At 37.3% G+C, this 13,582-nt stretch overlaps 1 protein-coding gene across 1 annotated transcript in view; it reads right to left on the reverse strand.

Annotated features, from left to right (window-relative positions):
* The window catches only part of LOC126277933 (beta-galactosidase-1-like protein 2), an 82,480-nt gene that overhangs the window by 60,214 nt on the left and 8,684 nt on the right, over window positions 1–13,582 (reverse strand). Inside the window, exon 2 of the mRNA XM_049977515.1 lies at window positions 1,769–1,970. Coding sequence (XP_049833472.1) covers window positions 1,769–1,970 — 202 coding nt within the window. The remainder of the gene's footprint in view (window positions 1–1,768; window positions 1,971–13,582) is intronic.

Raw genomic sequence — 13,582 nt, forward strand, 5'->3', positions numbered from 1 at the left:
GTGTGGTGGGGCGACGAGGGGTTTACCCTAATATCCCTCCTCCTCCCAATCCCAGGCTCCTCCTTACACTGCCACCCACATTACTTCACCCATCATGCACAGATGCTCACAGTCTGTCCTCAGGGGCCAGAGATGGTGGTCGTTTTTGTTTGTGTCCACTTACAAATAACTTGCTGTGGATGGGAGGATAAATTCTGATCTTCATCGTTTTTTTATGGAGCAGATCAGGTACCAAACCTGGGATTGCCAACATACTTTGCATACATTCACTTAGTACTTTGCTATCTTCAGGGTCACGGCAGCTAATCCCAGAAAAGTATTTATTCTACAGGTGCTTGCTGTAAGAAAACTGTGCACAGCTGATAACTGAGTGCCTCGCAGTAATGTCTTCAATGACTAGGGCTTCTTTCACCTACATACCAACACATAGTCCCCATGAAAGTATTTGTAGTTAATAACAGTGAATTTAGTGTGAACTGTACAATTCACTAGTAATAAAAATAATTCCATATAAGCTACCAGTTTATCACAATATATGGACTCAGATTTGTAAATTCCACTTGATACTAATGTTTGTGTTATACAGATCTTGAGTTTGCTGGTATAGGTCCTGTATGTAGCTGATAGCAGCTTGTGTGTAATAAATACTTTGAGGTATTAGATGAAAATGACAGCTGAGAAGTAGAAGTGGCCTATTTCAAAGTTTTCTGCTATCACATATGAACACATATAAAGTAATTTAGAAGTAATTGCTATAATGTGAGTAGATAAAAACTAATTGGTTATTAATATCCTCCACAGAAGTAGTCTGCAACAACTGCTTGTGTTTATTAATGTATAACTTGACTTAACCACATCTCTGAAGAATCTCCTTGAAGATCAAATGAACTCAAAGTATGAATTAATCAATTAATTAATCACTCCATTCTGACTCTAGTTTTACTCCTGTGGTTCAAGCTATTGTAAACACAATCTCAATTATGCAGAGGCATACCATTAGCGTCACAAAATATTAGTTTCTCAGTTTCATTTCTATGATCTATACAACCAAAGGTATTCAGAAAGTACGAAAAATGAAATATGGAGTAGGGGGGGATCATTATTCTACTTGTTCGACTCGTGAGCAACTCACTCAAAAAAATTTGAAGAGGGAAGTTAGAGAGTGTTTGTTTATTTCTGTTTTTGTACAGAACTGTCATTACTTTATATTTAAGTTTGTCAGGAAATATACCTTTAGTGAGTGACAGATTACAAAAATACCTTGACAGAAATCTTGTCAAGCGAGCTCAAAATTTTAATACTTCACAAGAAATATGGACATGGCATGAAGGATTATTGATTTTATGAGGGTAATCATTTCAGTAATCTCATTATAAATTGGAATTTGGTTGTGATGTCTGATGGTGACACAGTCATTGTATAAATCTAACACAGTTATATTTGATAGTTAGTTTCTGGCCCATATAGTTGCTGCCATTATTAAGACTTGACTGCTGAAATAATTAGCCACCAAACTGTAGCTGTCACCATTTATATTACAGCCATTGCATCAAAACTGAACATAATTTGTTGTCATTTTTCTTCTTTAGTACTGATGTACAACAATTTTGCACTGGTTATTCACTTTTTCTTGTACCCAGTGTGATGAAACCAGTGCTACAAACACATTACACAAAAAAATTTAAATTTTGACGCATCATACACAAACTTACATGTTCTCTGAGAGAGATATGAGTTAGACATACAGAACATGTAAATGTGAACTTACGTCTCAACAGCAACCAGTCCCATAGCACTAATTTTGGCTATGCGATCTTCCCAGTAGGAAGGATGAACTCTGAAATAATGGAGTGCACCACTGAATATAGTGAGGCTCTTGTTGTTTAGGTGAAAACCATCAGCATCTGCTACAAGTCCAGACTCTATCGATGAGCCCTGGTAGTATGTAAGAACTGGCTGTAGCTCTTCATCTGGAAGCAGCATAAATATTGATGGGTTAGTGCATCCATAAAATGTTAAGTATAGGAAACTTATTAATGAAAGCATAAAAAAATTATACAACTGAAAATTTGTATTATTAATTTATCCACTGTGTTAGGATTATCTTCAGTTTTCTGAATTGGAAAGTGATTTTTTTGTACTACCCTTCTCACCACCTGAGTGCTCTACTGATGCCCTCAAAGCCACAGAAGTTTTTGATGAATTACACTTGAAGAAATTTGTTCTGAATCTTATACTACTTTAATCAAGTGCCTGGATGGCTGGCTCTTAGCTCCTTCTTACCCACATGACCTGCTGCCCCCTCTTCAGTATTTCTAAAATCCGATTCTTTGTTATTGTAGATGATCTTCTATATTCCAAGTCACATGGTTATGATCATATATTAGTATATTAGTATTTATAGAGTAACTGCCATTTGTAGCAATGGAAAATTCAATCGAGCTAGTTCCTTCTCATTCTCTACTGATAGCACTACCAGTTTCACCTCCTGAAGTGTCACTGGTCAGCAATTCTGTCTCAATTTACTAAATATATTTGAAGGCAATTTACAACAGCTCTTAAGTGTTACTTTTACTACCAATTTCAGTTTCACTACCAGTTAATAACCATTGTTACATTGCAAAAATTCATATATTGCTTATTTTTTATGTCATGTCATATCAATATGGCAGTATTATTAATGTACCCACTTCAGAACTTCTGACCATCAAGAGAACAAACAGGTATCTGTACCTGAGGTTGTGCCAAGTGTGTGTTTGACATTTGACACATCACCTATTGATACAGATAACTGTTTGTTCTTTTCACGTTCAACAGTTTTGAAGCAGGCAGATGCAGGGGAAGTTCCTTTAACATGACCACTGCTCATCAGCTGTTCTGTTCTCTCCTCATTAAACATATCTGCATATTCATACATCCATATATATGATTAATAAAAATAGTAATAACTTTGTGTGGCTATATGGCCTGGTGCACGTCTTTCAATTGAATGACACTTTGACAACTTGCATGTCCCTAACCTACCCCAGTTGTCCAAGCAGCTAAAGGGGTCATTCAGTTTAATATTGATCTGAACCATGTGTCATTGCTGGCAACTCCACAAGGCTCAACTTAAATGACTAATCTCTTCCTTGTATTACGTTCACAAAACATATATCATTGTAAAGTGATGCTTGGTCTGATAATTTCTAATAATAATACAACAAGTGATTTTTGGCTGCAAGAACCAAATGTGTTTAAAATTATGACGAGAAATTTCATGGGCTAAACCACACACAATCTGTGTTACTTGTCAAGGTCCTCCACAAGCTGTTCTGAATGGAAGCTTAACCAGAGAACTCTGAAAATAGGCCATGTGCACAGTACGTGTGAACTAGGCAGTTGCCTCGGATGCCAAAATGGGAGGCTGGAGTGGAGGTCTATAAAATTTCCACAAATTTGTTTATGTTTGATTGTCATGTTGGCAGTTTTACCATACAACCAGTACAAAATAAAAGTATCAAGGCTGCTGCACATGTAATTCCAAGCATGACAGTTATTCATGAACCAGTATTTTGTGCAAGAATATTTGAGTGTCTGCACAAGTACTTAGACTCTATAAGGCTTGACTGATTTTGAATTACCTAAATACACTTACACAACATTACCAGAACCCCAATATTTGAACATGTACCAACACTACTCAGGATCATGCAAGAAAATGTCAGTTGTCAAACAATCTTCTTAATAATCATGCCAGATGATCTTAAGCAAATCAGTCATGAAATCCTGGAGTATTTTACTCAAGCTTACAAAAGCCAGTCTTGTCACTGGAACATCAAAGAAAACCCAGTCATGGTAAGGTGAAGAAGGATACTGCATTTGATATCTGACAAAACATAAAACAATTGTCGCTGCCAACATACAAGTGTAAACACCCTGTAAAGGAACAGTCACAGAGTCCAACAGCATCCACTACAGATAAAATTCACTTAAGTTTAAACACATGTGTTTGTGACTTAGGGTTGTATTAAGTCTGGTAGCTAGAATGTCAGTCTGCTGTTTATGGCAAGTGTTATGTTGATGAACAGACTGTTAAAATTAGTAGTTTTGCTGGTTTTCCTGGTTGTGCATCAAATGGTGCTGGACAGACATGAAAATAATGTTTGATGTTTTCAAGTTTCTGAAATGCAGCCTACAATGATCTTTATGTTTGACTCCACACATGCTTCTGATGGAATTAGCTTTCTTTCTCCTTTTTTCCCTCCAGAAGAATTGCCCCATAAAGAAGTCCATATGCAAGTGGTTTCAGAAGAAAAGGCACAGCAGGCATTGAGCATAACTTATCACTAACACAGGGACCTAAATTTTCTTAATAAATAAGATTATGTGACAAGTACAAGCATTGTACACCAGGATTCAGTATGACTTTTACATGATAATTTTGAGTGAAGATGAATCTCAAGATGCACAATCATTACTATCACCTTTAATACATAAATTGAATAGAATATTTACAGTTTTCTCATAATTAAAAGACAACTCATTAATTCCAAACCACATAGGCCTGCTGGCCACTTTGAGATAATCCTTACATTGATGCTTTAATGCTGCTAACTTTCTTTCAACTGTAACAAACATAGAGTTATCTGCTTATAGTCTACACTTACACAGTGTAATATTAGACATATCAGTGATGCAGATTATGAATAGTAAATGCCAAACATAGAACCTTGTGGCACACCTTTTGTTACATCCAGGATATCCCCTATTGCTGGGCTGTAATATTTGTTTTCTACCAAGTAGGTATGATCTGCTTTGTTCTGAGCAGACCATAGTAGAGGTTTTCATTTTTATCAGAATTGTGTTGCTGATAAGAGTCAAATGCCTTGGTGAGGTCCACAACCATGGCATTAATGGACAGCCATGATTCAAATGAAGACAGTACAACAGAAACAATATCTTCAACTGTTTGATCAGCAACAAATTGGATCTGAAATCACATTCTGAGACATGTAGAATGTTCTTGGTAGATAAATGGTCACAGATTTAGAGTTGCATGCAGTACTCTGTTACTTTTGCAAGGATGGGTACAAGACAGAGGGATTGAGCAGTGATTATCAGGATGTGACTTGTCACCTTTTTTCATAGAGATGTAACAACTGTCATTTTTAAGAATGAAGGGAAAAACCATTACTAAATGTACAGTTAATCAGTGAACATAGTGGGTGTGCTACCATATCCAATTATTATTACTATTATTATTATTATTATTATTTTATTTTACACGTTCTTCAAAATACGAATGAGGGCTTCTTCTTTTGCTCAAGTTTGCCTTTGTTGTATCCAGGTTGTTATTCTGTGAAGAACTGTCATATTGTGTAACTTTGTCTTTATAATTTGTGGAATGAACCAGCCATAAACCAAGAAGTGCATGATAATACTCTTCAAATTCCATGTATTTCTCATTAGACCACTTGACTAAGGTGCTAATTCTTAGGTAAATTTGAATGTGCATGAAAAACTCTGTCAACTTTCAGAAAAAGCAACAAGCAGAGAGAACCATGGATAGGCACATGACTGTTGAACATGCCTTTCCATTCCATCTGGGTAGATTCCTTTGCATGTGCACAGTGGCCCACATGCAGAAATCAGAGGCATGCACAACTTTCCACCATTTCATTTGCTCCCTTGCCTCTTCAAGCAATGGTTGTTAACTTTGTGAGGTTCGTCTTGTTTTGGACACTATTTATTTTGCTCTCTTTAACATTGTCATATTTGGTGGCAAAACTACTAACATTTCTGTATCAAATATTAATTGTTAGGATCTGATTTTGATGTAATAAACAACTGGGGCAGTCTAAGAGTAATTAAAGTCATTATTGAAAAACACCATAAAATAATTCACAACCACTCAGTTTGATACAATTAATTTCAAAAATTATGGAAAACTGAGAGCATGGACCACACAGAGATCAGACATAGAGTACATCTTAGTGTCACTTAGCTTGGAGAACTACAGGAATCACAAGCAAACTTCATACAACATCGGAAGGATTTGTATCTCATTACAGTCAGTTTACTGCATAATAGAATTGTGGTACTGATAACAAATTTGACTACAAGATCTGTTACCAGGAACTACATTAGCAAGAGGTCTGTACAGAACAGGTAGGGGGAAAACATACACATCAACTCACAAAGGTAATTCAAAAAATGCTTATCTTTAATTTTGCATCCTAAAGTAAACAGTTTGACCAGTCTTACAGTATATGGCCTATGTCACCTCATACCTATAGAATTGCGAATAGACTGAGAAAGATTTCTGGAGGACTAGTGCATGAGGGCACAAAAGGATCTTACAACTTCATTAACATTGTTGTGTGTGCCCTCACAAAGATTATAAACAGCTGATAATCTTATAAATAAATCTTCAGGTCATAATTGAACAGGAGCTTGCAGACATCTGTTAATTTGATTCTTTCTTACTATATCATTGATCTGCTGCACTTTGGTATAACTGAACCTCACATATTTTCATAGAAACTGTTTAAAGAACATAATATTACTATTTAGTTTTTTGTTTTGAAAGATGGGGCAAGAGTGAGTGACTGAAAGTGGTAGTGGGGGGAGGGACACATATATTACTTGCCTACAGCTATGCCTACATAAATACTTCACACGCCTCTTACAGTGTACTGTGGAGAGTACATTGCACCACTATTATATGTTTTCCTTCCTATTGCATAAACATAATGAGTGAGGGATTAATGGCTGTCTTACTGCCTTTGTGTGTGCCATAGTGTCTCTTTTTCTCATGATCCCTGCGCAAGATATAAAATGGTGGCATCATAATGGTCACACATTCTTCTTGAAATACAGTTTCTCTAAATTTACTTAACAGGGTTTCATGAGAACTATGCTGTCTTTCTTCCACAACTTTTATATTGAGTTCCCCAAGCATCAAGCATCACTGTTACACTTTCCTACAGGTTATATGAATCAATTACAACCCTAGCAGCACACCTCTGAATTTGTTCAATTTTTGTTGCCATGTCTTCTACAAGGTTATTATAATTTTTTGAAATGATTGCATAAATTCATTGTAGCTACAATATCTGACATATTATCACAAAACTCAATGCTCATATAGAAAAACTCAAAAATATTGGCATTTTTGCATTTGCCATGGGAACACAGCAGTGAGCAGTTAGGTAAGGTGGTGACAGGTGCCAAGAAAGCTTATTCCTTGCTTGAAATGGAATCACAGCAGTCTGCTGTAATAGTGCAGTGGCACTTCAGAACTAAGTTCAACAAAGATGTACGAAGTGCCAACTCCATTTGGTTTTGGCATGCACAGTTTAAAGCTTCATGGTGACTCTGCCAGGGGAAATCAATGGGCCAGCCTGCTGTGACTAAAGAAACAGTTGACCACCTGTGGGTGAATTTTGCATTTAGGCCACAGAAGTTGACAAACGAACAAGAAGTGATCTGAATGCACCACAATCAACAATTTGGGAGATCTAAGGAAATGACTGAAGTGACAGTTTTACCACTTACAATTACAACAAGTCAGACAGTTTGAATTTTCAGCACAGTTGCAATAGATTATGGAAGAGAATGGGCTTAGTGAGAACATCATCTTCAATGATGAAGCAACATTTTTGTGAATGGCACAGTGAACAAGCACAGTGTGTGAATCTGGGGCCAAAAATCCCCACGCTATTTTGCAGCATATTTGAGATTCACCAAGAGTTAATTTGTTTTTAGCAGCCTCATAGTTTAAAATTGACGATCCCATTTTCCTTCTGCAAAAATACTGTTACAGGACATGTGCATCTGGATATGCTGCAAAATTGGCTCCTGCTATAACTGTAGACTGACAGAGGGATTTCATCTATCACCAGATTGGTGCTCCACTCTACATCTGTTGTGATGTTCAAGAATTCTCAAAGAAGAAATTGAGAAACTGATGGATCAGTCATGATGGGGTTGATGATAAGCAGTTCATGTCATTGCCTCCACACTCTTCCAACCAACCCCATCAAATTTTTTGTGTGCAGTTGTAAGAAAGATAGAGTGTCTATGTTTCCTCTACCAAAACATATACCAGAACTGTGAGCTACTATCAGCAGTGCCTTTGAACAGATTTATGGGGACATGCTGCGATGAACATGGAAAGAAACTTGATTATTGACTTAATATCTGCAGAATTAGTACAGACGCTCACATATCCAGCACCTGTGAAATGTCAGTATGTGTGCAAAGTCCTGTGACAATATGTAGAATAATATATCCACAGCAAATCTGTGAAGTCATGTTAATTGTTTATAATAACCTTTGGGTAAGGATTACAAACATTGGAACAATATTGTAGAATTGATCGTACGAGTGTCATATGTGCTACTCCCTTTAAAAATGCACTGTATTCTCCTAAAACTCTTCAGTTAATTCTGTTTCCCATTTTCTCTCTCTAATACTGATTTTATTTGATCATCCCATTTCATATCGCTTTCTTAATATTACCCTAATATAGGTCCTATACAATGTGACATGCTCAAGATGTTCACCACTAATCTTGTAATTGAAAACCATCTGGCTCTTTGACTTTATCAAAGGTATTATCTTGCATTTACCAACATTTAAAGAGAGCTGCCATTCATTACACCAAATGAAAATTTCACACAAGTCTTTCTCCATCCCATTACAATCACCCAACAACAATACTTTCCTGTGCACAACAATATTATGAGTAAATGATCTTACAGACCTTCTGATCCTATGTGATTTCACAGGGAACATCTCACACCAGATGAGTGTAACCCCTATGTTTGCGTGGTAGAGTAATGGTGGTGTATGCATATGTGGAGAACTTGTTTGCACATAAATAGCCAACATAGTATAGCTGAGGCGGAATAAGGAGAACCAGCCAGCATTTGCCAAGGCAAATGGAAAACTGCCTAAAAACCATCCACAGACTGGCCGTCTCACCAGACCTCAACACAAGTCTGCTGGGCGGATTCGTGCCAGGGACCAGGCGCTCCTTCCCACTCCAGAAAGCCTTACGTTGGACCACTCAGCTAACCGGGTGGGCATTTGAGAGCATTAAGTCCATCCTTGATCAACATAATTGTTCTCTAATTGAACAGCTCAGTTACGTGAGAAACAGGTTGTTTTTGAGAATTTTCGGGTGCATACGCTATATTTTTGTTAAGTTAGTGGTACAAGTGTTATGGGTATGTAATTTATATCATAGAAAAATAGGGTTTTGTGGTTCACAGTTCTGCCAAGAATACATCACCCGTGAATTTCATTGTATATCAATGCAAATAACCGTGCATTTTTGAGAATTTTTGGAACTACCATTGTTCTTTGCATAATCTACAAGCAACTGGCGTTTGTGATTTAGTTACTGTGATAGATATTCTAACTAGCATATTGAATTAGATCTAGCTTTCCTGTAAGGAGGAGTAGCCCTATATATTATCTGCATCCAACATAAATAACTCTGTATTCTTGTTTACAAACAACTATAATTAACCTCAAAACGTTTTAGGAAACTACTAATTATTACCACAGGTTTTTGTGTTGCCTTCAATAGAAGCCTCATTTTTTGTATTTGCTTCAATTCTTATTGGGAATCAGCAAAATTGTACCTCAACAGATTAAAAGGTAGTCAGCGGGCTTAATTTAAAATTATTTTTTCACTGCCTTATAATATATTGCACCAGCCAAAATGGAGTCCCACTGTGAAAGCTGTTCTCGAACACTGTATGAATTGGCTAACATTCATAAGCAGCTGAAACTGACCATGACTACTGTCAAACATTTTGTCAGCTGCTGTGAATCGATGTGTTGGAAGGGCTCCTGAGAGTCATGTAACTGTAATACCGGTACCAGAGGTACCTCAAATAACATCCTCCCCATGAATCTTACCTCCTCTGCAGAATTCCAGGATCTGTCATTACTCGTCCATTTCACTGCAAGTGGCATGTCAGTGGTTGATCTAGGCGTCCTGCATGGGGTGGATGAGGAACAGGGGTGACTCTGCTTTTTATACTGATCCCTGTTACCAAAGTTTGAGGTGCTCTGTCTCACTGAAACTGAATCATAGCCAGTGGGAGCAAGAGGAGGCAAATGCAAAAGAGTGGCGTCCTATTAATCGTAGGCAGTTCAAATGTATGGCGAATGATGGTACCCCTTAGGGAAATGGCAGCAGGGGCAGGAAAGGATACCAGGTGCACTCAGTATGTATGCCTGGGCGCTCATTCAACATATTGAAGAGGTTAGCCCAGCAGCCATTGAAGGAACAGGATGCAACCAGCTGCAGATTGTGGCATGCATTGGAACAAGTGATGGATGTTGACTGAGCTCTGAGATCATACTTGGGTCATTTCAGTGATTGGCAGTGAAGACTAACAAAAACCAGCCATGGGCAGGGAGTTTCAATGAAGCTCATACTTTGCAACATTTTCCCCAGAACTGATTGTGGCCCTTTGATTCTGATTTGAGTGGGACTGAACTAGAGACTTCGAAGGTTGTGTGACAAGCTAGGCTGTGACTTCCTGGACTTGTGCCATGGGGTTGAGAACTGTAGGGTCTCCCTAAATGGGTCAGGTGTGCTCAACCCATCAAAGGCTCCTATTCAGGTAGCTGACTGTGTGTAGTGTGCACACAAGGATTTTTTTAGATAAGGTGACTCTCCATCCAATTCCAATTATAATAGCTGTAGGAAACCCAGAAGTATCAGTGTAAGATCAAAAGAAATGCCTCCCACAGATGAGAGTTTTAAAAACCTAATGGTAAAGTGCCGAAGCACTTGCAAAGTTCCAGAGTTTGAAGTTCTCATGAAAAGTAATGAAGTTCACATAATACAAGGTACAGAAAGCTGGTTGAAACATGAAATTGACAGCAATGAGATTTTGGAGGAAAATTGAAGTGTATATCTGAAGGATAGGCAAATTGGAGGTGGAGGTGGTACATTTGTCGCAGTAGACAAGAAACTCAAATTCACTGAGATAGAAATTGAAGCTGCATGTCAGATTGTTTGGGCAAGACTCAGTATCAGGGGTGGGCATAAAATAATAATTGGACCCACCTGTCACCCAACACACTTGTCTCCTGATGTAACTGAAAAATTTAGAGAAAACCTCATTTCATTTGTATGTAAGTTACCCAATCATACTGTAATCATTGGTGCAGAATTTAGTCATCCAATAATTAATTAATTGGGAAAATTACAGTTTTGTTAGTGGTGGGTGTGATAAGAAATCCTGTGGAACAGTACTAAATCCCTTCTCTGAAAACCACCTGGAACAGGTGGTTTGGAACCCCACTCATGATGGAAATATATTGGATCTAATAGCAACAAATAGACCTGACTCTTTGAGGATGTTCACATTGAAACTGGTATCAGTGACCACAACACAGTTGTGGTGACAATGATACCAAAGTATAAAGGACAACTAAAACAAGCAGAAAGATATATATGTTCAAACTAGATAAAAAGTCAGTAGTGTCATATCTCAAAGTGGAACTTGAAACTTTCAGCATAGGACAGCAGAATGTAGGGAAAGTATTGTTCAAGTTTAAAAGAATAGTTGACCATGCACTGGATAGATATGTGCCTAGCAGAACAGTCCACAACAGGAAGGAATCTCCATCGTATACAGGCACTTTAAAGAAATTACTGCATAATAGGTGTAAAGGAAGCATAGGGCTATAGATAGAGAAATGCTGAATGAAATGCATTTGGCTGTCAAGGGAACAATACATGATGCCTTCAATGACTACTGTTGCCCAATATTGTCAAATTACCTTTCAGATCTCCCAAAGAAACTCTGGACATATGTAAAGGCTGATAGTGGCAACAAAGTTAGTGTCCAAGTCCTAGTAATGAGACAGGAACTAAAACTGAGGGTAGCAGAGCAAAAACTGAAATTCTTAACTCTATTTTCAAATGTTCCTCTAGAAAGAAAAACCCAAAAGAACTGTGTAGCACCCGTACCATATAGCACAAACAGAGGATATTGAACGTGTACAATGAGGAGCAACACAAATGGTCACACATTTGTTTAACCTGGGGAAGAGTGTCACAAAGACACTGAAGAAACTGAACTGAAAGACTATTGAAGACAGATGTAAACGATCCCGAGAAAGCCTGCTAACGAAGTTTCAAGAACCAGCTTTAAATGGTGATGCAGGGAATATACTACAATCCCTTGCGTATTCCTCACACAGGTATCATGAGATTAAGTTTATAACAATTACTGCATCAACAGAGGCATTCAAACCTTCTTCCTGTGCTCCATACCTGAATGGAAGAGGAAGAAACCCTAATAACTGGTACAATGCGATGTACACTCTGGCATGCACCTCATGGTGGTTTACAGAGCATAGATGTAGATGCAGAATGAGTAGACTTATATGATGATTAGCAGAAACAGCAATTAACTTTGCACTGAAAACAACCTTCAAAACTGAGTGCTCAGAAAGCAATTGAACAGTACTCGGTTGTTTGAAAGGGTATCTTAAGCAGAATGAGCTTACATGACCTCACCTTCCTACAATTGTGCTTTTCAGGGGCGTCTGTAGAAATTTTCCAAGAAGGGCAAGTTTCAAAACTTGCCAGTTTGCATATAATTGATTCAGTGCGTTGGAAAACGTGAAATTTGACGAGAAATACATAAACCTGTTGGACTGTATGTCACTAGAGTGACAGTTATCTAATTTGTTTTTTTGAAGGTATATTACTTTGGTACCTCAACGATATGCACTTTTCAATATCATATGCAAAGGACTTCCTTTTTTATGTTATTAATATGCATGACAACTTTTCATTTAACGATCTGAAATTATGTCCTCATATGTTTAAATGCATGGTATCTAATGAGTTATGATGTAAGGATAGAAAATATTCACAAAAATAATACGCTCATATTTCCATAATTTTAAGTTGAATCTGAAAATTAAAAATCTGAAATAGGAATAAAGTCAGAATGACTGAGAAAATCTTGCAAAATCAGCAAAATGCCCACCGAAGAGAGGAAACAGGGTGAAACTTTTAAACAATCTTATTCCACTTTGATACCATCTATAACACTTGGATTGCTCATAAAACATCATATACGTGGCTTTATTGCATTGCTTCTGTGATTTTTGTTTTTAGTGTCGACTGGTATAGATGAAATGTGTTTCGAGAGCTACATTCATTTTGGCTGGTTATGTAAAATATAGCTCATGGCCAGTATATGACGAGATGAATGTGGGAAACCTCTTAAAACCAACCTTATGTTCATCAGTAGAATCAACTGTCAACAGCCTGGGACCTCACCAAGGCAACCCTTGCCTATTTTGAAAAGTTCCCAATACTGGAAATCACATTTTTGTATTTTCACAAGTTTTCATTCCTCTCCTAGCACAGAAAAACGTATTTTCTTCTTCGTCTGATTTATTTATTTATTTATTGATCCATTTTCATCTACAGCTGCACAATGTGCAAGAGATATTTGGATTTTTTTGTTAATATTAACAGTTTTACATATAATATGCCTTTGTACATAATAACACACATTAATATATGAATTAATGATGAATACTTAAA

The sequence above is a fragment of the Schistocerca gregaria genome, chromosome 6, assembly GCF_023897955.1.
Source record: "Schistocerca gregaria isolate iqSchGreg1 chromosome 6, iqSchGreg1.2, whole genome shotgun sequence".
NCBI lineage: Eukaryota > Metazoa > Arthropoda > Insecta > Orthoptera > Acrididae > Schistocerca > Schistocerca gregaria.